A 24,797-nucleotide genomic window follows, 5' to 3' on the forward strand; every position below is an offset into this window, starting at 1 on the left:
CGGCACAGAGAAAAGGCTCGAGACGGCGAGACTTGCTGAGAGAGGTGTGAGCCTGAGGTAGGGGTTCACGACACAGAGAAGAATGGACTGAATAGTTAATAATTTAGGATTTTAGGTTTTCTTTAGTGGGTTGGCACTGAGAAGGGGTGTGTCGTTTATTTACAAGGCTATAGGAAATACAATACAGTACAACATGCATTGTACACTTTGCGATTCGCTTTGGATTGGGTCGGTTCCCGAGCCCCAAACTGAAAACCCAATCGAATCACTCGATTCAGGGAAAAACAAATTCAAAAAAAGGTTTGAGTGCTGCTAGGTGCACCCAGCAATTATTGTGAAAATTCCTTTAAGCCCCTGAGTGTTATTTTTAAAAAAATAACTCTCTCGCCTCTCTCTCTCCCGCGCACGCGTCTTCTTCTTCCTCCAACTATTCTGCTTCTTCAGTTTTCTGCTTCTTCAGTCTTCCTCGGACCCTTTGCAGCTTCTTCATTCTTCTTCTTCTTCTTTGCCGCCATCGCCGCCATTGTTGCCGTGTTTAGGAGGAAGGTGTGGGTCTTCGCGTTTGTGGTTGTTCTTCGTGTTTGTGCTTCTTTTCGTGTTTCCGCTTCTTCTTCAAGGTAAGTTTGTCGTTCGTGTTTTGTTTTTTGTCGGCGATGGCAGAAACCGCTGTCGGGAAGTTTCTGGGTCGTTTACGGATCAAGTGATTCGTAAAGCATATTAAGTAGTTTACGGATCACTTGATCCGTAAACTACTCACAGCTTCATTTTATTTGAAAAATTGCCAATTATTTGATATATTGTGAGCTTTTTTTTAAATTAGGAATTTTGGTTATTAGGATCACCTCTGAATGTATGCTAAATATTTGATAAATAGTGTCATTTTGGAGAATATCTACTGTTTCAATTTGATTTAATGCGAATATGTAATTGCCTTTGATGTAATTGCCACTTAGAATTGAATGTGGTATCGGAAAACTAATTCAAATGCCTAGACAACCTCAGAAAATTAAGTTCAAAAGTAACATGATTAGGACAAATCCCTAAAACTTGATTAAATGTTGATCCTTGAGAGAAAAAGGAAAATGGGAAATCATTGCTTCACCTAACTCACCTGCCTAATGTCTATGAATTTCTTTTGCTCCCTCTAAAGCTCAAAGGCCTGCAATCATTTCATTCTTCAAAAAGCAGCCCAACCTCCTTTTGCTTTGAACAAAGACAATGAATTTTATTCATGTCTTAAAAGGAGAAAACATTCATTATCCGGTGGTCACACTACTAACTTCAATTTCAACGTTCACAACATATTTAGGACTAGCATTATTAGCTTTTTATAGAACTGGTCAACAAAAACATATTGGTCAATGTGGATTATTTCTAGATAGAATGCTATAAGGACAATCAATTAGTGTATATAGAAAACATTTAGAGAGAAAGTTTTATGAGGGTTCAGAGAACAATTAATCCAAATCCTATAATGATTGCAACTTTTACTAGCTGTTCTTATTTCTATTTCAGACTGAACATCAATATTGTTCTATATATTAATATATATTGTTCTTAGATGGAATTGTCACAAGCAGTATAACAAGGAATGGTCCTAGTTGTGGTAGCCAACAAGGGAGGGAATTGACATTGATATCATAATGAAGTGAACATGTTATGGCAATTGAATTAGTTTAATGTAGTGGGTTACTTCTATTAGAGTCATCCAAATTTGTACATTTTAGTAAGAATTTAAGTCTTCTTCTGCACTTGTTCAATTTAGCTATTTTATTCCTTCACTCAATCCTCTAATGGGTTTTATTCTAGCTTTGGTGAATTATAAAAATAGAACAAAACACAATATTGTGTTGAGAAATGGTATATTTTGATTCTATTTCGTTTATCCAGACACATCAAACACTATCTTAGCATTAATTCCTAATTTTCATTTATCCACACACATCAAACACATCAATCCTGGTTTGATTCTATTTCGTTTATCCACACACATCATTCCTTCATGAATCATTGTTTCTCAGATTCATAAAGCTCAGCAAGTTTCTCTCTAAGCATTTGAGATGCTGTTGACCACTAAGCATTTGAGATGTTGTTAACCATTATTTATGCTTAGTTTGTTTATCCACACGCATTTGAGATGTTGTTAACCACAAAACAACACCTTCCTGAATCAAGGTCAATACCACTAAGCATTTGAGATGCTGTTGACCATTGTTTGTCAGATTCATAAAGCTCAGCAAGTTTCTCTCTAATAAGTAAAACATATGATAAAACAACAAGTGGCCATTAGAGTAATTGAATTGACTCAACCAAATGCTTGAAATTTGAGAAAATGAAATGAGTGATGGATTTTGCGGTACTCATTTGCAGATCATGGTTAGGACTAGAGGATTAAGTTGTGCCTTAGGTCAGGTAACTGGCAGAGGTGTGGGCGGAGGAGATCGTGATGATTCTGATGATGCTCCACAGCTTCGACGGCCTACTGCATCCGCACGGAGGCAGCGAGTCACTGTGACTACGGATCACGTCGATGAGCCAGTCATCCCTGCGTCAGAAGTTTAGGATGACCCGATGGAGGCACCAACTGCTGTAGAGAACATTCCTATGGACACAGGCACAAAGGCTGCTGAGGATGAGCATGAAGGATTTCTGGGTGGTCCGAGCGAGCAATCCGTGTTGACCCTGTATGCGGATCACATTGCTTGCAGCGTATGGATGAGAGAGGTATTTATACTATTTATTTTTAGTTACTTGTAAATTATACTTTATGATTGAAATTAGTTTTCCTTTAAATAATGATTTTAACGAATTTTGCATTCCTTTATACTTCAATTCAGCAGCGTCCTGAATTGAAGCTATCCTCTCATTGGAGGAAGGTCCACAGTTTAGGCAGGCCTGCCCCTGCCATTGAGGGACTTGTTGCTGGTACAGGACTAAGTCCTCTGATCGCATGTTCGGTAGACACCGGCGATCGGGGACTTTTGTCCGCGTTTGTGGAGCGGTGGCACCGGGAGACGTCTAGTTTCCATCTCCTAGTGGGAGAGCTCACCATTACGTTGGACAACGTCTCCTCGCTTCTCCATCTTCCAGTGATTGGTGACTTACACGCTTTTGAGCCCTTGCACGTGGATGATGCGGTTTAGATGTTGGTGGACTTGTTGATGGTCTCTCCAGAGTCTGCTAGGGCTGAGACAGCCCAGTGTCGCAGACCGTACGTACGCCTGCAATGGGTACGTGATATATATGAGCGCCGATGCCAGGCAGGTCATTAGACAACTGCGGCTCGAGCATATCTTCTTCACCTTCTGGGTTGCACTCTGTTTGCTAAAAAGAGTGCAACCAATGTCCATGTTGTCTACTTGGAGGCCCTTCGTGACCTCAGTATGACGGAGAGGTACGCTAGGGGAGTGGCTGCTTTAGTGCATATGTACGACCAGCTGAACAATGCATCTATGAGCCACAACCGACAGCTTGGCGGTTACATCACATTGCTGCAGGTAACAAATATGTTTTTTATTCGTTCAACCTCAACAATGTTCAACTTTAAATTTTGTTACACTTTCATTATTAATGTTTATAATTTTGATGTTACATCTGTAGTGCTGGATTTACGAGCACTTTCCGTCGGTCGCGGACTCCACTGCTGATCAGGAGTACGACGAGGATTCTCCACGTTCGTGTAGGTGGATTGCGACCAAGAAGACCGTGAAGAGCATTCGTACGCCGGCATACAGGGATCGCCTGGACCGACTCCGGATTCCAGATGTCTGTTGGATCCCTTATGGGGAGCACCGGGAGGTCCGGGACTTCCACGTCAGATCGTGCTATTCCGGTCTCTTGCGCTGGGGGCCTGTTGCTATTTATTACCGACCAGAGAGGATCGTGTGGCAGTTTGGCTACACGCAGATCATTCCTGATCCTTCTGTCGATTCATGGGTCTCGTATGATGATATACATGATAGGTGGATGCACTACGAGGATCATATCGTACCAGCATGTGAGGTGTGCGTTGTGCCAGGGGCGTGTTCCAGTGACTACATGGACTGGTTCTTCCGCATCTCTCATCCTTTCATGACATCAGGCCACACATTAGATCCTTTGCCTCATGGTCACGCCCCACAGCCCTGAGTCGTCCCTCAGGCCCCGCAGACGGGTATCCCTCACGTGCCGGAGCCAGGAGCATCGTCTACATCTGCGGAGGAGCCTAGACATGCAGTGGTAAGTAATACTAATAATTTACTTCATTTACCTCAATATTTGCATAATAATTTGTGTAATTAGTTTGTTTTGTATGTAACAGAAAGTTTGTGATGACATTGCTGAGAGGTTGGAGCACCATCTGAGTCTAGGGGTGGTCATGCCTGGCTCATCGACACATGAGGTGATCGAAGAATTCCTCAGATTAGCCAGGAGTGTGACACAGGACCATCTAGTATACGTTAGGTGTAGACGCAGGCGGCGCACTGATCAGGCATAGTTTATGTACATATTTTATATTGATATTTCATGTATATACAGATATTGTACATGAACTCATTTCATGAGTATTGTTGGTTTTATTTATTTTCATTACTAATGTTAGTTTTATTTATTTTCATTGATTGTGTATTCCATTTGTGTCTATATACACGTGTGTTATTAAAATGGTCTAGTTAACTTAGTTATAGTATATGTAAATTATTATAAATGGTCTAGTTAACTTAGTTTACCAACTAATAAAAAATAATTTGAAATATAACTTTAAATATAATTGAAATAAGGAAGTTGAAAAGGGTGTAAAAAAAATTAAACAAAAAATGGACATCATTCGTTATCTAAGATCCTTATTTTATATAACATACTAATATTTTTAAATTCTCTTATAATTACTATTTTCCTACTTATACTAATGATCATGTAAAAAAATGTATTATAAAGTAGTTAGTATTTTAATTTTTAATATAATACTAATTTTTTTTTTATATTCATTATAATATTAATAATGATATGATTAATTATAAAAATAAAAAATAAATTAATGATGATGATATTAATTTTATAAAATTATTATTATCTTTTATGTATTTATTGATTTTTATTAATATGTATAAAATAACCTTAAACAATATCTTTAAATATGTTGTATAGTTAATAAATTATTATTTTCTTCTTCTTACGGATCAAGTTGATCTGGAAGTTACGGATCAAGTTGATCCGGAAGTCTCTTACGGATCAAGTTGATCCGTAAGTCACTTACGGGTCAACTTACGGAACAATCCGTAAAAGGAAAATCAAACAAGGACAATTTCGCCATTTTTTTAAAATGTTGGATGCACTTAGCAACACTCAAAAGGTTTTGATATGTTATCAGTTTTTTGATCCATTCTTGGTTATTTTTTTGAATCTGTTCTGAACATCCCTAATCTCATGTACGAGAGTCCATTTCTAAGCTTTAGAAAAAGGTATGCCTTTAACTCCAAGTTCATCTTGGCTTTATTTTTAAGCTTTTTGTCCTTAAGTGAAAGACAATTATAATATTTTGGCTTTATTTTTAAGCTTTCTTGTTGTTTCTAAGTTTGTCTTTAATTATTACTTCATACACCGTGCAAGTCATGAAATGAAACACAAGACATAATACACTGATTACAGTTTATTAGGTTATCTGGTCATTTGGGTCAAGGGTTGTTTGTTTTAAATTAAAAATAGAGGTGTGCGCAAGGTTTGAGGCAATTGCAGAAGTAACCATTGTAGCTAGTTGCTAGTGTCATGTAAGTTATGCATGACGTATGCATGCTTGATCATTATGTCTTAAATTCACATGAAGCCAATTTCCATTTGTGATATGTACGTTGTATTACTTAGACATAATTTGTTTTTACAGGTTGCAAGGCAACTATCAGAATTTGAACGGTAAAAAATTTATTGGCTACAAGCTAATTTGAAAGTTGTACAAGTACATATTGCTTCTTCCTTTAGCACAAAGTTGGAGACATAATTAGGATTTATTATGTGTATTTGACTATAGCCAAGAGCCCAAAAGGGACTTAATTTTCTACATTTGTATGTGCTAATTCAACAAAGTTTGTGATATATATTATTCTCTTGTGTGGTTGTGATATCTTTTTACATGGATTAGAATAAATAAAACGTGTTAGATAAATATTATATACTTTTACTTTACATCAATGATCTAAAGGTATAAATCTAAAATGATAGTTTTTTAGAACGGTTTGAAATAACCGTTTTAAAAAGATCATCACGTTTTAGAGCTAATTCTTTTGTGTTAGTGACAAAATGGGGGAATAAATAAAATACAATAATAGTTGGTGTATTTTTATTTTATGGAGTTTTAGAAATGTTAAGCACCTGTTTAATTTCATTTACCATCCGGGAAAAATAATGAACAAAATTGACAAGTAGATAAAAATCATAAATATTCATACAAATTACTCAACAACTTAGTAAATCTATACTATATAGTTACGACATTAACAAAATGTTAAGAAATAATTATTGCATATGTAAATCAATAACTACTTTTTTTTAAGTTATTATTAGTTTTTTTAAAAAAAATCTTGTAAAAAACTACATTCTTAGAAGTTATTATTTGTCAAATAATTATTTTTTAAAAGTTAGTAAATATTTAAATAATTGAAAAAGAAAATAATTGACGCTGCCACCCCTCTTGCAAATCCCTCCTTGATTCAATGGCCTTCCTGCATCTCGCATTCGCCACTTATTTTAAATTTTTTTTGTTTCGGATATTAATGTGACAATGCTTTAGACTTTTAAGGATCAAAATAGTGTTTTACTCGTAAATTTTTATGCCTCGTTTCTAAGGGGAAAAAAAAACAGAACTTCTCAAATCCATATCAGTTTTTGCAAATTCAAAAACACTTTACACATAATTATCGAATATGGTCTTTTCCCGGTTAAAATGAAAGAAGGAATAACATATTCGTAAACTCAGTGACGGGAAACCGAAACATAGACATCAGAACATCAGTTCATTTCTTTTAAAAAAATTCAGAACGGATCTACATCTTCTCCACACTCCCTGGCTTTCTACTCCAAACTCCAAAGTAACCACGATCATCTCAAATTGTCATAATGCTCCTAATTATAAAAAATGAATACAGATGATCTCAAACTGAAAATACTGAATCGGAATTCGAAGTCTATCAAGGCCAGTTGAATGTGAAAACAAAACAAATTCCAATTCAAAATATGAATCACGACCTTGAAGGATGTCACATTATCAAACTCTTGCCACACCAAGGCCTCATGTATGGGAACAATGTGTTCAAACAAGCCCACAACAGTGAACTACAAAAAGGAATAACTAAGAAAATATCTATGCGTCTATAACTAGCAGTTGAGAGAAATGAAAAAATCAAAGTGGGAGCAGAGAACAGAATTCTCAAGCAATTATTACCATAAGACTGTTAGGATGTGGGACATGGTTATGCCTTTTTCTATGGAAGGATATGATAGAAATGTATGATAGAAATGATGGGAATAGGAAGAGGATGAGTTTTCAGAAAATTGACACCTTAACTTGAATTGTGTTTATCAGCTTCTTGACTTACATTACATGGTTTGCTACAACTTATACTTTTATATACGTTATATAGGTGATTTTTACACACTTTTATATTACTTAGTCCTAGAGTCTTCTAGACTCATCTATCATCTACTATTCATCTCTATAATGTTCTAGGTGCTTCTATGACTTTAGATAATAAGATATTTTTCTACATCCATCAAGAAGTTTCTACACACTATAACATCTTCATAGGTGTAGAACTCTTTAGATAATGAGCCACCAATTATACATCTACACTTTTCTAGATTAATCTTCAACAAAGACAACAGTGAACACAGGCGAACATGCTTCAAAATATGTTTCGACACTTGATAAACACTACACAACACAAATATAGGTATCCACACCAAGGTTTTAAATATTGGTTACAATTTCATCGTATTTGTTGATATCGCAGCAAATCATGGACTACTGCAGCCGATGGGGTTCCAATTACGGTCGCAAACATGTAAACAAATCTTGATGTTGCGGTCCAAATCACGGTCGTGGGTCATTTTTTAAAATCTTGAATTCCACACCCTTAACCAACAGTAAATATCGAGTACAGTCCTTTGCAGCCAAACTGAAAAGTAGAACACACACAGAAAGAATGATAGCAGAACACACAACAACAAAGACTACAAATCATTCCAAGTAGAAGTCTCAAGATCAAATATCTCCATGACACCTTCTAATTTGAAGGCAAGTTAATTGCTCAATTTAAAGGAGTACAACAGGAAATCTAGGTGACAGCTTTAGGCCAATCTCAGGAAATCAAATTGGTCAATGCCCCCAAACAACACAACTAACAGCAAAAAGGAACTTTCCAAATTGATTATGTACAATGAAATTAAATTTTAAAAAGGTTGTACTAAGAAGAGAATAAAATAAGAAAAGCTACAACAATGGTTAATGAAATACACTTATTAAACAAAACAAGACCAAACTAAACTCAGATACAGGGAACCAAGGAATAATCATGGAACATCAAAAGAGTAACTAGCAAAAATAGAATACATTTGTTCTGCAATTACATTAACCTTCCAGTACAGTGATAAAAAGACAAATTAAAAAGCCAACTTGGGAGGAGTTGTGCTCATGCATATTCGGTTAATGGATTGAAGATGACTTTGACATTGCAAGCTCGTTGGCAATTTGCTTCATGGTTGGGCGAGAACCGGGGCTTTTAGTCAAACAAGCATTTGCTATCCTTACAATCAAAACGACCTCCTTATCATCATATTTATAGGATAAGAGAGATGATCGTCTAACTTTCCCATCAATGAAGGAATATCAAGTTTTTGATGCCATGGCACTTGACGAAGATGTCCACAACGAAGAAGTTATAAAATCTTGAGGGTGCTCTCCAAAGAAAACCTATAAAATCATTATATTCTCGGTGTAAAGGAGAAAAGGAATTAACCTAAAGCAACATATCCAAAAGTGCCAACAAATGAGGTCTAACTGGTTGAATTAGGATTAAGAAGCTTGGTTATTCCAAAATCTGAGACATGAGTCACATACTCCAAATCTAAAAGAACATTCTGGCTTGATATATCTCGATAAACAATTGCAGGTGAATAGTCATGATGTGATAGAGGACTATCCAAGGAGGAAGAGTTTGGCTTAGGTAGATTCAACATGAATGAACCAATCACTTGAGCAAGGAGTAAGATAATTCAAGAAGAGTTTGGCAAGAGACTAAATTCTCTCATGGAGGAAAAAAAAGACGAAGTAAAGTTCATTTATTTTAGCAAACTTTTAGAGTAAGATTTATTTTTGTTTTTAATTATATTTTTGGGCCTATTTTTGTTCTTGTAATGGGTTGTTACCTTTTTTATTGTTATTTATAAGTCTTTTAATTATTAGATTAGTTAGTGGACCTTGGGCCTAATTTAGGATTATTAGTAAGACTTATAAATAGATTCCTTGAACACTCTGTTAATGATTTTTTTTTATGAAATTTTCATATTAGACACAGTTAAGAGAGTGTCTCTCTTGGTTCTTATGTGAAACCTTAGGTTCTTATCAAAAAATTCTATTCTTTGTGGTGAATCATCCTCAACTTGTCAATCTCCCAAGATTGTGGCGTTGTTCTCTCCATTTCCTTCTCTAATTCCGCTTTTTCCTTTTATTTTTTCCAATTTCATAGAGGCCCAAATTGGTCTCCCAGTTTGCTGAAGCTAGAAATTAGATCCACAAATCCGGATTCCATTAATTGGTACCAGAGCTTTGGTTCTTGAAATTAGGTGTCATCTATCCTTTGTGTTTTTTATTTCATGTGTGGTTTCTCCTTTGTTTGATCTGTCACTTTTTTTTGTTTAACTCTATATTATTATTTCATCTTCCTTTGTTTTATTTCTTTGAGTCTATCTTTCTTTTCTATACTATATCTAGTATCTATATCTTGTTATCCTTTTTTTTATAAATATAGAATTAAAATTCATGCAAAAAAGGAAAGAAAGAAGTTAAAAAAAGAAAGAAATCCAATTTTCAGATTTGGAGGGAAAATTATGTTACAGTCTAGATTTGGATTTTCCCAATCACATATTTGCATTCAAATTTGAATTGTGTGCCAAAGAAAAGTGCAGAGATAAAAAAAACAAAAGAAGAAAAAAATGAAAAAAAAAAGCAAAAGAAAAGAAAAACAAAATCTGCATTCAGAGTCTTTCTTGTTTTTACATACTTCTCTTTCAAAAAAAAATATTTTGTTGGTTATTTACATCTAGTATAGTTTAACTCTAGGAAAATTCTTTTGATTATTCTAGAGTCTTTTGGTTTGTCTTCCTTGGCATTCCTTTCATTATTTTTGTTTGTCTTTAAAATTCCTTAGTTTTGTCTTAGAGTATTTCTTTTCTTGGCTTCTTGAGTTGAGTTTTGATTTGTGACATATTTCACATTGAATACTTCTTGATTTTGAGCTTGAAGGTTCTGCATAAGAACTAAAAAGAAGCAAGAGTGGTAAAAGACAAGAGTGCATATTACAAAAGAAAAAAAGCCTTGAAAGAGTGATACACGAGTGAACTTGAGTGAAACACTAAGTTGAGTGGTGAGATCCTATTCTATTTTTTACTTGTGCACTAACTTTTCTTGTAGGTAAGGCTTCTACAAGTGGAGATGCTACTCCACCATCTCCAAAAACCACAAGGCTCATGACAGAGATGATTAAACTTGGTGAGCAAATAAGAAGAATGAGTTATGAAGATGAAGAAAGGATGGAGAGAATGAGAAAGGAGAATGAGGAGAGTTTGGGAAGAATACACAAGAGTAGTGAAGCTTTAAGTGCGAGGATTAAAAATATAGAGCAAAGAAGAGAGGATTGATCATCTAAGTCTTCTAATGAAGAATATGAGGGGTATGAAGAGGATGAAGGAGGAAGGAGGAAAGAGAGGTATAGAGAGAGAAGAAATCATAGAAGATATGGAGGTAGACAAAGAAAGGAAGGATTGAGGGAGTGAAGGTGAAGATCCCTACTTTTAAAGGGACTTATGATTCAGAAGTGTATCTTGAGTGGGAGATGAAGGTCGAGCAAGTCTTTGCTTGCTACAACTACAATGAAGAGAAAAAGATCAAATTGGTCTCCCTGGAGTTTGAGGGATATGCCTTAGTGTGGTGGAATCAAGTGAGGAGTGATGTTGAGAGGATGAGAAGGCCGTTGATTAATACTTGGCAAGACATGAAGAGAGTTTTGAGAGAGAGATTTGTGTTATCCTATTATGGGAGAGACCTTCACAACAAGCTCCAAAGACTAATTCAAGGAAATAAGAGTGTGGATTATTATTACAAAGAGATAGATTTCCTTGATTAGGGCTCAAATTGAGGAGTCTCAAAAGGCCACCATGGTAAGGTTTTTGCATGGTCTCAATAGGGAAATCCAAGACATCATAGAGTTGCACTACTATGCCTCTTTGGAGGATATCATTCATCAAGCCCTCAAGGTGGAGCAGCAATTAAAGAGGAAGCAATCATACAAGAAGTCCCCCTATGGCTCTTCAACTTGGAAAGATAAGGAGACATTCAAGAAGGATGGAGAATCTTCATTCAAATCTCATGAAAAAGGTGTTGCCCTTGGTAAAAATAATTCTAAACCTACTACTACTTCTTCAAAGGCGAATTCTATTAAATGTTTTAAGTGTTTAGGAAAGGGTCTTATTGCATCCCAAAGTTCTAACAAAAGGACTATAGATGTGCTAGGTAATGGGGATATCACTAGTGCATCTTCTTCTAGCTCTTCTAGTTCTTCTAGTGAAAGTGAAAGTGAATGTGATGTACAGTCCTAGGAAGGTGATTAGGAGGTTAATGGGGAGTGTGTGTAAGGATAAAGATGAAACTCAATGGGATAACATTTTTCATACTAGTTGCATGGTCATGGGGAAAATATGCTCTTTGATTATTGATGAGGGTAGTTTGCACTTATTTAGCTAGCCAAAAATTGATTGAAAATCTTGCCTTGAAAACTTCCCCTCACCCTAAGCCTTACAAACTACAATGGTTGAGTGAGAATGGGGAGCTAGTTGTAGATAGACAAGTTTTGATATGCTTCTCCATTGGAAAATATGTGGATGAGATACTATTTGATGTAGTCCCTATGGAGGCTAGCCATCTCTTACTTGGAAGGCCTTGGCAATATGATAGGGATGTTGTCCACAATGGTGTCACAAACAAATTTTCATTTGTACATAAAGGGCAAAAGGTTACCCTTAAACCTTTGTTTCCAAGTGAGGTTTGTGAGAATTAAATAAAAATGAGAGTGAAAAGAGAACGAGAGAGAAAATAAAAGAAAAACAAAAGTGATGAAAAGTGAGAGAAACATGAAAGGAGAGAAAAGAAAGAACAGAGTGGAGATAAAAAAAAAAGAGTGAAACTGCAAAAAATGAAAATCAAGAGAGAAAAATACAAAGCTTGTTCATGAGAGAGAAATAGGTGAAGAGAATGATGCTAGCTAGGCAACCTATGTATTTACTAATGCCTCATGATTATTGTTTGTCTTCTATTACTAGTTCTTTGCCTATAAGTGTGGAAGAATTATTGAAGGAGTTTAGGGATGTCTTTCCCAAAGACACCCCTTATGGGTTACCTCCTTTGAAAGGGATAGAGCACCAAATTGATCTCATTCCAGGAGCTTCCCTACCAAATAAGCCAACATATAGAAGCAATTTGGAAGAGACAAAAGAGATCCAAAAGCAAGTGGAGAGCTTGATGGAAAAAGGATGGGTGAGAGAAATCTTGAGTCCATGTGCTATGCCCGTCATCTTGGTAAATCAAACTCTATCTCAAATTCTAAGGTATGTGGTAGGTAAGAATTTGAAAGCTTGGGAGGAATGCCTATCCAATGCTGAATTTTCTTATAAGAGGGTAGTAAACTCTACTACTTATTCTCCTTTTGAGGTAGTTTACGATTTTAGTCCATTGTCCTCTCTTGATTTGTTACCTTTACCCAACACTTCTACTATGATGAATAGGGATGGCTTTCTAAAGCCAATTTTGTTAAGAGTTTGCATCATAAGGTGAAAGCACAAAATGAAAAAAAGATTGAACCATATGCTAGATATTCCAATAAGGGGAGAAAGAAAATGGTTATCAAACTAGGTGATTGGGTTTGGATTCACTTGAGAAAGAATATGTTTACTTCCCAAAGGAAATCTAAACTTCAAGAAAAGGGAGATGGTCCTTTTCAAGTTTTAAAGCGCATCAATTATAATGCATATAAAATTGGTTTACCACTTGACTATGGTGTGAGCAACACTTTTAATGTTATTGACTTGACTTTTTATGATATAGGTACCTTTGCCATCAATTCAAGGGCGAATTTTTCCCAAGAAGGAGGGTATGATAGAGGATTATCCAAGGAGGAAGAGTTTAGCTCAGGTGGACTCAACATGGATGAACCAATCACTTGATCAATGAGTAAGAGAATTCAAGAAGAGTTTGGCAAGAGACTAAATTCTCTCATAGAGGAAAAAAAAAGAAGTAAAGTTTATTTATTTTAGCAAAATTTTAGAATAAGATTTATTTTTTGTTTTTAATTATATTTTTGGGCCTATTTTTGGACTTGTAATGGGCTGCTACCTTTTTTATTGTTATTTCTAAGTCTTTTAATTATTAGATTAATTATTGGACCTTGGATCTAATTTAGGATTATTAATAGGAGTTATAAATAAACTCTTTAAACACTTTGTTGACAGTTTTTTATGAAATTTTCAAATTAGACACAGTTAAGAGAGTATCTCTCTTGGTTCTTGTATGAAACCTTAGATTCTTATATTCTTTGTGGCGAATCATCCTCAATTTATCAATATCCCAAGATTATGGCGTTGTTATTTCCATCTTCTTCTCTAATTTCGTTTTTCCTTTTATTTTTCCCAATTTCATAGAGCCCCAAATTGGCTCCCTTGTTGAAGCTAAAAATTGGATCCGCAAATCAGGGTTCGAGGGTTCCATCATAATGCATTTAGCATAAAGCACTTGCTACACCTTTAATGGCACTGATCCTGCAATACACAATTGCTTTTTCATCATCTTTCAAAATCTTGTCCATGCTTCCCTTTCCAAGAATTCATACACCAAAAATGAGAATTCTGAATGAGAACAAAATCCATATAACTTCACAATGTAACGATGTTGAATTTTTGCCAAACCTTGAATTTCACTTGTGAAAGCTTTAATATTGGACATTTTTCCATTTGGACTTAATGGAGTTTCTTCACAACAACTTGACTTGTGTGCAATTCTGCTTTGTAAACATTTCCTTGTCCTCCAACCCCAATGAGATATTTGTTGTCAAAATCTTTTGTGGCTTCAACTATGTTTTCATAGACCAAATTTCCATCAAAACTCCATATTGCAAATAGATTCTGGACTGGTGATTTCGCATCCTGGTTTTCTTTTGTCTTTGAACTTCGACAAAGATGATGTGAGACTCCAAAGGCAAACAATGCTAGTATTAAAGTACCCAAACCAATGGGTAAAAATACCAATATGCCTTTGTTAGTTTTATGATTTTGAGATTTGTCACTTGATGTTGGGCATGGTTCCAAGTCGGAGACATTGCCACACAAACCTTTATTATTTCTCATATGAGTTTTCAATCAACTCAACTTCAAATACAAGGATCTATATCAACCTAGACAACCTTAGTTTTGCAAAGTTCAAGATAGGGTAAAATAAACTTCCTTCTTTTATTTTATTTTGTTATACACATTTTTGTAACATTCAGCAAACAAAATCGTTAGTTTATTCTAATTCTTTGATTGATGCAGTTAAAAAATTATAAATTTTATTCTAAATAACTACTTTGTAGAAAAAAATGGAGCAACATCTATCAAATAAAATAATTATCTTCTCAAAGTTCTTCCAATATTGATCTTGACAAGAGAATGTAATCATTGCAAGATATAATGTCCATGAAATGAGTATGAGAATCACAAGTATGCTAACCTACCATGACTTTCATATTCATAATACTTTATTTTTTCTTAGTTTTAACATATAGAAAATAATAAGATAATGTGTTCACAATTCATGTAACAACAATCAATGAGATTGACGATACGTTTGGTTGGAATTATGTTACATGTGAGAGATGCCAAAAGAAAGTTACAAAAGAGGAAAATTAATACACTTGTAGAGAATGCAAATAGCCAAATACCCAACAACAAGGTTTAATTTTTATATATAATGAATTACTTTTTATAACATAAATAAATAAATAAATAAATAATTTAAAATCTTTTTTAGGTTCAAGATACAATTGAAAGTCTCTCATGACACTGGTGTATCAACATTCACAATGTCCAATCGAGATGGACAACAAATTCTAAACACAACAACATCTGAACTCCTTCATACCCAAAATGCAATCAAATAAGACTAACATACCCCAATATTGTATACCTATTGCAAACACTTTTATTTTTGAAATCATGCTCACAACTCACAACTTAAAGGAATGATTTCAAACCTATGCCGTCACAAGGACTTTTATCCCAAAAAATATCATTCAGCATGATCCTCTCCTCAAAGAAATTAAACATGTTAGCATATTTATAATTCATTTTCATTTTTTGTACAAAATATTAATAGTTTCATCCACTAACTAATATTTTTATTAAAAAAAAAAAAGGAGTTCAATTCACCACAACCAATATCATTAGATGAGTCAGGTAAAAAAAACTAATTTTAAAGCATCCAACAAGTCAAAAGATGCATCTTCATCATCTAATGAAGAAGTTTATCAAATCTCATAAAGTCCATTAAGAAAAGGGTAATAAACAAATTATCACAAGTTAAAGTCCAAAGCTACAACTATCCAAGAAGTCAAAAGATGCATCTTCATCGTCAAAAGAAGAAGAAAGTTCATTAAAGAAAAATGTGGAGAAACAATATGTCATAAGTAAAAGCTCAAAGTTGCAAGCATCCAAAAAGTCAAAAGATACATCTTCATCATCAAATGAAGTTTATTTAATCTCAGAAAATCCATTAAGAACAAAGATGAATAAACAAACTGTTCTGACATCTTCTGATGAATAGTCAATCTTACTTCAAAGTTTAAAGAGAAGCATAACAAAGAAAAAAAAATCAACAGCAGGTCACAAGCGAAAAGAAATAAATTAAAAAAGTTTATTTAAATTAACAATTTTCGGTGTTTTATTCATATCATTTTTATGTTTTTTTACCATTATGGTTGACTATTTTTCTTTCATGAAATATATTTATTTGGCTACTTTATTATGTCAATTTCACTTTATTCTTATATCGTTCTTATAAAATTTATACATAATGCTTACTTTTATCTTCACGTTAACCAACTTTATGTTGGAAATAAGGCTTTTATGTTTAGGAAAAGTGTTTAGGAATATTGGAGACTTTGAATAGACACTTGATAGGAAGGAGAATTCTTTATGGAGGAGAGAACTTTGTATTTTTGCTTGATACAAATGTGTAGGATTACATCTCTATTTATACTACTCTAAGGAGAACTCTAGACACACTAATTCTAGAGAGTTCTCAACTCTAGAGATCCAAAGAGTATTCTAGAGAATATTACAACCATAAGAAATATCTAGACACTCCAAACACTACAAGAATTCTCTAGAAACATGACCCATAATTACTTAAGCCCAAAATAACTAAGTCCAAGGAACCAAATAATTAATTTGGGCCCAAATCAAGTTTATATTTCAACATCCCCCCTTAAACTTGATTTGTGACTCCAAGCATACTCCTTAGCTTCACGAAAGTTTCCAACTTAAGTGGCTTTGTGAAAATGTCGGCAGCTTGATCTTGAGACATCACATACTTCAACTTTACCTCCTTCTTCTCAATGCATTCTCTTATGAAGTGGTAACAGGTGTCGATGTGCTTACTCCTTTCATGAAAGACTGGATTCTTTGCCAAAGCGAGTGCTGATTTATTGTCAACACATATTTCCATAGGTTCTTCTTGTGGCATTTTTAACTCTTTCAACAAGTTCCTTAGCCAAATTGCATGACAAACGCATGATGTGGCAGCGACATACTCGGCTTCACAAGTTGATAGTGTGACTATTGGTTGCTTCTTTGACATCCAAGTGAAAGCAGTATCTCCCATAAAGAACACAAAACCAGTAGTGCTCTTTCTATCATCCAAGTCTCCACTCCAATCGCTATCACTATAGCCAACAATGTCATAATTGTCAGAAGAGTAATAGTGCAAGCCAAAGTTTGTTGTACCTTTGATGTATCGAAGGATTCTCTTTGCCGCCTTGAAGTGAGTTGTGTTTGGAGCTTCCATGTAGCGACTTACTACTCCTACAGCATAGAGAATATCCGGCCTTGTACATGTCAAGTAACGTAAACTTCCAACCAAACTTTTGTAAAGAGTTGGATCCACATTCTCTCCTTTTTCATGCTTGCTCAACTTGCTGCAACATTCCATCGGGGTGCCAACTGGATTGGCGTCATCCATCTTGAACTTCTTAAGGACTTCTTTGGCATAGCCTTCTTGGGTGATGAAAATTCCTTTGTCTTCTTGTTTTACTTCGATGCCGAGATAATATGTCATGAGCCCCATATCCGTCATCTCAAATTCATTTGACATATCTTTCTTGAACTCTTCGAACATGCTTGGATTGTTCCCTGTAAAGATCAAGTCATCTACATACAAACACACAATCAAAATATCTCCACTTTGCGCTTTGATATAGAGTGCATGCTCATATGGACACTTGATGAAGTTCTTGTCTTGAAAGTACTTGTCGATTCGAACATTCCAAGCTCTCGGTGCTTGCTTGAGACCGTACAACGCCTTCTTCAACTTCAAGACTTTTTCTTCTTGCCCTTTTACTTCATAGCCCAGTGGTTGCTCAATATAGACTTCTTCTTCGAGAAAACCATTCAAGAAGGCTGACTTCACATCCATTTGATAGATCTTCCATTTATTTTGGGCTGCCAAAGAAATGATCAGTCTAATAGTTTCAAGACGAGCAACAGGAGCAAATACCTCATCATAGTCAATTCCTTGTCTTTGACTATAGCCTTTAGCCACCAATCTTGCTTTGTATCTCTCCACTTCTCCTTTAGCATTCTTCTTTGCCTTGTACACCCATCTTACTCCAATTGCTTTGTGTCCTCGTGGAAGTGTAGTAAGTTCCCACGTATCATTCTTCGTGATTGACTTGATTTCTTCGTCCATGGCGTCTTTCCACTTTATGTTTTCCGCCGCTTCTTGATAGCTTAGAGGCTCACAATCACCAAAAAGACAAAAGAGGTTAATGTCGTTTAGGTTTTTGGTTACCTCATAAATCTCTTCAATGCTCCTTAGTCGCGGTGTCCTCTCACTTGAACTTGTTTCATCCAGCCTTGGTGTCGGTGAGGCAGGTGGTGTAATATGTTCCTCTATGATTGGTTGTTCAATTTCATCATCTTCTTCAAAATAAGGAAGAAAATCATACTTATCTTCTTGAACACTCCAATCCCAACAATCTTCTTTGTCGAACTCCACGTCGCGACTTATGACGATCTTTTTACTATTTGGATTATAGAGCTTGTACCCCTTGGATCTTGAGTCGTAACCCACAAACACGTACTCCTCGCTTTTATCATTGAGCTTTGTCCTCTTTTCGTTTGGAACATGGGTATAGGCAATGCTTCCAAACACTTTGAGGTGAGAGATCCCGGGCTTCCTTCCACTCCATGCTTCTTATGGTGTCTTCTCATGCACGCTTTTTGTTGGGGAACGGTTTGTTAGGTAAACTGCACATGCCACTGCTTCAGCCCAAAACTCCTTCGGCATCTTCTTGCTTTTGAGCATGCTTCGCACCATGTTAAGTATGGTCCAGTTCTTTCTCTCTGCTACTCCATTTTGTTGTGGCGATCTTGGCACTGTCAGTGGGCGACGGATTCCATGGTCTTCACAATATTTGTTGAACTTATTTGAAGTGAACTCTCCTCCTCGATCAGATCTCATGGCCTTGATGGAAAGACCACTTTCTTTCTCCACGAGGGCTTTGAACTTCTTAAAGTTTTCAAACACTTCTGATTTCTCCTTCAAGAAATAAACCCAGGTTTTTCTGGAATAATCATCAATAAAGAGGAGAAAGTACTTATTCTTACAAAATGAATTGGGTTTGATTGGTCCACAGACATCGGTGTGTATGAGCTCTAGCGGCTTTGTTGCTCTTGTTGTTGATTCCTTTGGAAAACTTTTACGAAATTGCTTCCCAATTAGACATCCTTTGCAAAGTTGGTCTGGGTGGTTGATGCTAGGCAAGCCTCTCACCATCTCCTTCTTCGCTAAACGTTCTAGACCGTCGAAGTTGAGGTGCCCGAACCGTAGATGCCATAGCCACGAAGAGTCGGTATAGCAAGCCTTGAGACACTTTGCCACATCATTTTGAATGTTCAAGAGGAACATTCTATTCTTTAACATAGGCACCTTAGCAATCAAGTTATGTCTACAATCTCTTAAGAAAAGACTATGTTCTTTCAAATGGATGTCATAGCCTTTCTCTAATAATTGTCCCAAGCTCAAAATATTATTCTTCATGTTAGGCACATAGTAGACATTGGATATGAATTGATGACTCCCATTCTTCAAACGTATGAGAATTTTACCTTTGCCTTTGACTGGTATCTTTGAGTCATCTCCAAATGAGACATCGCCAGTTGCCGCTTCATTGATCTCCACGAACATGCTTTTATCGCCGCACATGTGGTTGCTTGCGCCGGTGTCGAGGTACCACTTGTTTCTTTTCTCTTCAAATTTGTTTTGGCACGCGAGTAGCAAAGTTTCTTCTTCTCCGCCTTTTTCTTCTACAAAGTTAGCTTTCTCTTCAACCTTCTTCGAGAATCTACACTCGGATGCATAGTGACCAATCTTGTTGCAATTGAAGCACTTGATTTGTGATTTGTCATACCTCAACCATGAATTTCCTCTTCCACGACCTCTTGTTACTTGTGGATTCCAACTTCTTTCTCCATTGTTGAATTTGTTGGAGTGGTTGTTGTAACCACCTCTTCCTTCTCCTCCATGTCCTCGTCCACGTCCACGATCTTGGCCGCGACCTCGTCCTCTTTGGCTCTTGTAATTTGCATAGTTTGCTTCCTTTACGTTGAGTTGTAGTAGTTGCTTCGTAGCCTCCTTTTGTTTAATTTTTCTCTTTTGTTTTTCTTCGTATGCTTGTAAGGAACCCATGAGTTGCTCAATAGTCATGGTCTTTAAATCCTTGTTTTCTTCAATGTTGGTAACAATGAAGTCAAAACTTGGATTTAAAGTTCGAAGTATTTTTTCCATGACCTTCACCTCATCAACATCTTCACCATTTCTTTTAAGTTGATTGACTACGACCAATACTCGAGAAAAATAATCAGAAATTGACTCGGACTCCTCCATAAACAAACGCTCAAAGTCACCTCTAAGAGTTTGAAGACGAATCTTTTTTACCTGCTCAACTCCTTTGTTGCAAGTTTGAAGCTTATCCCATGCTTCTTTGGCCGTCGTTGCGTTGGATATCTTCTCAAATGTATCTTCATCCACCGATTGATAAATGAGAAAGAGAGCTTTCTTGTCTCTCTTTCTTGACTCCTTGAACGTCTCCTTTACACCTTGGCTTAGCGAGGCTTCATCTTGCTCCTCGAAGTCATTCTCTACGATATCCCACACATCTTGAGCTCCTAGTAGCGCCTTCATCTTGATACTCCAATTATCATAGTTGTTCTTTGTGAGCATCGGCATTTGGAAAGGAAAACCTCCATTCGCCATCTTTTGAGGATCTTGAAGCTCTGATACCACTTTGTTGGAAATAAGGCTTTTATGTTTAGGAAAAGTGTTTAGGAATATTGGAGACTTTGAATAGACACTTGATAGGAAGGAGAATTCTTTATGGAGGAAAGAACTTTATATTTTTGTTTGATACAAATGTGTAGGATTACATCTCTATTTATACTACTCTAAGGAGAACTCTAGACACACTAATTCTAGAGAGTTCTCAACTCTAGAGATCCAAAGAGTATTCTAGAGAATATTACAATCATAAGAAATATCTAGACACTCCAAACACTACAAGAATTCTCTAGAAACATGACCCATAATTACTTAAGCCCAAAATAACTAAGTCCAAGGAACCAAATAATTAATTTGGACCCAAATCAAGTTTATATTTCAACACTTTAGTTGAGTGACCAGCCTCCAATTTTAGACTATTCCCTTATAAATATATTCATAAATAAAAAATATCTTAATTTATACATTATTTTTTTATCTTCTTTAATAGAAAATGATATAAAATATCATTAACAATTATATTTTTAAATTTAATTCATCAAACAAATAATTTATTTAAATATTTCTTTAACTATTTATAAACATGCCCAACAGCGCGAGTTTGTGTCTAGCTAGGCTACATTAGAGTAAACGTAACACCATTATCACACGTGGCAGTAGATAACCCTGTTATTTCCATTCACTCAAACTATCAAACTAACATTGTTAGTGAATGAGACCAAATAGTAGTACAGTATATTTATAAGAATAAGAGACCAAAATACGAAGTTTTAAATTTGAGTAAAATCAATGTTTAATATACTTAAAGGACTAAAAATTTTAGTCTTTTTTAGAGTGTGTTGGGAGATTACAAAAAAAAAAAAAAAAAGGCAATGGGATGCTAGGGTTGACTGAGAGAGTGGAAGGGGGCGGTATAGGGAATGAAGGGCAGTTAAGTCCATTTGGGGTGTCAATTTTTAATTATGGAGTGCATCGCCAAGTAAAAATTAAGGTGCATTAAGTATTTGTCCTCGTGATGGAGTGACCCAACGTAACATATTGGGCCTACGCTTTGCCTATAATATTTCATTTTATAGCTGTTTTTTTTTTTCGTGAAGATATATGACAAGAGTTATGAAAAGAAATACTTTATAGTTGCACTCCTTTACCTTCATCTGATTACTACTAAGATAGATCTTAGATTACTTGCAATTTACATGGTTGTGAATTACAAGTTTCAGTTGGCCGACGCAAAATGCAATTACAAAATGTTAGGGACAGGTTACGTGATGTAATTCACTATTTAAATCCATGTTCATTATTTGTGATCACATAAAAATTTCCTTCCTAATTGTGTGGACCAATTAGATTTATAATTAAAATTATAAGTTGTTAAGATTTGGTAAGAAAGAAATGGTGAGTTCAGCATGACCATTCAGTGAATCAGTGTTTTTGGACTTAACTCCATGATAAGATTCGTATAAGAGCTATTATTGATTTAAATTAAAATAGTTTGTAAATATAATTCATTTTAAATTAACATAATTAAAAAAAAATCAGTACTTTTGCTATATATACTCCCCTTCCCTTTAAAGCAAAACACCTAGCACATGCATAGTTATTTTTTCCAAATTTTAAATGATTCTGTTTTCAATTTAGAAGTCTCAAATTCTAAAATTTGAACCTATCGTGTGGCTGCTTCTTAATAAAATAGATGCTAGTGGGTTGCAAGCTAGGCCATTGGCATTACTATGTTATGTCTAAATCTCCGTGATCTTTACATTTGCGGAATGTTGGCAGAATATTCCTTTGGGAAAAGATTTAAATATATATGACAAAGCAATAAAGCATGTTTGAGAAAATATAAAAAGGACAAAGGATCATACCAACTTATTAATCAAAGTTATATTTCGTTAATTTCTCATATGACCCTTTCCCGTTGGGGATTATATAATTAAAGGACGATGGAAATGCATAGAAGCTGCAAATTAAATCCTTCGAATCCAATAAAGTGCAGTGTTGACTTCTATTTCGAATCTCTTTAATTTATGCAATAACCAAACTTTCGTTGCGGCTACTTGTCTGCTTGTTGATGTCTGCCACGATATGTGCAATCCACTCGTGCAATAGAAAGAAGAGAGGAGGCAAACGATGGTGGGAAGACATTGAGAGCGAAATTGGAAGGAGAAGGGGAACAATCTCACTTGAGCATTCAAGAGCTTCCAATCATCTTTTAGAAAGAAAAAAAAAAAACCCTAAGCTTTTCACAAAAGAGAAACACTATATTTTTGGAATCTTTAAATCTGCTGGGAATTGATTTGATATCATTAGAAATCAAATTCTATATTTGAAAATCAACACCGAAAAAATACATTCAAATAGACTTAGAAATCAAGCACTATATGTTTAGAATTAGTTATAAATGAAATTAATTTGGATTTATTTAGTTAAATTATTTAGCAAAAGTAAAACGGCCAATGCATATAAGGAAAATTCACATTAGTTTAATTTATTAAAATTGTTGTTGATTCACCTTTTTTTTCTTTTGTATGCATATATCAAGATCACTTCCTGATTAACAAGCATAGATCGAGTACAGACTACACTCTTGCAAAAATATAAAGACAGTCAAAATAGAATTTGCTTTTTTTAATTTTAATAGTCTTTTCCATCGATCATGACAAATCTTATCGAATTTGATATAAAATAGTTAAAATTGTGATTTTAAAAAATTAAATCATTTCCTATTTTCAACATTTTGAACACGACTTTGATTTGTAAATCAAATCAAATATTTTATGAACACATAAAAAAGCTCATTTTTTTACATTTCAAACACAAATGTTTTCTTTTTCTTTTCTTTCATCCTGTTTTCAACTCATGGCCTGTGCTTTATTGCCAACTTGGATGATGTGCATCAGCTTTAATTATCTTTGGAAAATGAAGGTAGCTTTGTCACTATTTTAATTATTTCCCTTTTGCCTTTTCTCTTATCTTGCTCCTAGTTAGGGGTTTGTGCATGAGACAAGAGGGTGCTTGATTACCCATCAATGGTTGACTGCAGGTGTGGAAAATTCACCAACCTTCCATTAGATGATGCTTTCATGTTGCCAAACACTTTGATTGCAAACAAGACATTGGTGTGCAATATGGGAGTTAGGAAAATGCAATGAGTTAATATCTTTCTCCACTAAGGTAGGTAGCATCTTTGGACACAGCATCATCAGATAGTGCCCTAGTCACACAAGCATAAAGCTACAAGAAAAGGTTAAGATGATCAAATGAGTTTAAAGCCTGCTATAGCAAACTAGGTAAAATAAAAAGAACATGGAATCATAGCCAAGCGCATGTGAAAAGTAAAGCTAAGATTCAAGTGTTAAAGAGGAAAAGAAAAGTGCATTCCATCGTTTTATAAAATGGGTTGGTTTCTATTGTATATACTAAAATACAAATAATTGTGTCTAACTTTAAGAAGCTTCAATGAATTGAAACTCAATTTAAGTTGAGTTGTGCATGCAAAATTGGGGTGATACATCATTATGATGTAATCACTAATCATATACAAAGAAATATATTATTGCTAGTTATATAGAAGCTGAACTTTTATGTCATAATATAAATATTTCAACATAGACTCGATTTTCTGTGAAAATAACAATTTGATGACATCTCTTTTTGTGAAATAGTCAAAATGAAATCATAGTTAATAATGCCAAATTCTTCATTTCCAATCAATTGTTCAAGAGATTATCTAAATCAGAGTTCCTGCCACTAGAATAGCAACATGTTTTACTAAGCAGGCAAAGAGATTGAAATTGTAAAAACTTGTCCAACAATAGATTGTGATTGATTTAGCGAGCATGAGCTTCTTCTCATGCAAGAGAATTAGGTCCTACCAAGATCCAATTCTTTCAAATAACCTCTCAAAAAGTGAATACAAGGTCACGTGGGAGGGTGAAGCATTGTGAGGCTTGACAACAAGATAGAGTGGATG

At 35.1% G+C, this 24,797-nt stretch overlaps 2 protein-coding genes across 2 annotated transcripts; both read left to right on the plus strand.

Moving 5' to 3' along the window:
• Positions 1 to 2,571: 2,571 nt before the first annotated feature.
• On the plus strand, positions 2,572 to 3,143 carry LOC102664774 (protein MAIN-LIKE 1-like). Its single transcript, XM_006584215.1, has 2 exons — positions 2,572 to 2,724; positions 2,838 to 3,143. Exons 1-2 carry the CDS (start codon positions 2,572 to 2,574, stop codon positions 3,141 to 3,143), a joined length of 459 nt encoding a protein of 152 aa, XP_006584278.1.
• On the plus strand, positions 3,144 to 4,128 carry LOC113002147 (protein MAIN-LIKE 1-like). The gene is made up of 3 exons (XM_026129106.1): positions 3,144 to 3,230; positions 3,333 to 3,497; positions 3,601 to 4,128. The coding sequence occupies exons 1-3, from the start codon at positions 3,144 to 3,146 to the stop codon at positions 4,126 to 4,128; spliced, it is 780 nt and encodes a 259-aa protein (XP_025984891.1).
• Positions 4,129 to 24,797: the final 20,669 nt, after the last annotated feature.

The sequence above is a fragment of the Glycine max genome, chromosome 7 (assembly GCF_000004515.6).
Source record: "Glycine max cultivar Williams 82 chromosome 7, Glycine_max_v4.0, whole genome shotgun sequence".
NCBI lineage: Eukaryota > Viridiplantae > Streptophyta > Magnoliopsida > Fabales > Fabaceae > Glycine > Glycine max.

What these genes read in the sequence shown, in the direction of transcription:
- LOC102664774 (XM_006584215.1), top strand. Translation starts at nt 2,572, where the DNA reads ATGGAGGCACCAACTGCTGTAGAGAACATTCCTATGGACACAGGCACA. An exon ending in GCAGCGTATGGATGAGAGAG is followed by an intron (nt 2,725 to 2,837) that starts GTATTTATACTA and finishes ACTTCAATTCAG; the next exon opens with CAGCGTCCTGAATTGAAGCT.
- LOC113002147 (XM_026129106.1), top strand. Translation starts at nt 3,144, where the DNA reads ATGTTGGTGGACTTGTTGATGGTCTCTCCAGAGTCTGCTAGGGCTGAG. An exon ending in CGTACGTACGCCTGCAATGG is followed by an intron (nt 3,231 to 3,332) that starts GTACGTGATATA and finishes TTTGCTAAAAAG; the next exon opens with AGTGCAACCAATGTCCATGT. An exon ending in GTTACATCACATTGCTGCAG is followed by an intron (nt 3,498 to 3,600) that starts GTAACAAATATG and finishes TTACATCTGTAG; the next exon opens with TGCTGGATTTACGAGCACTT.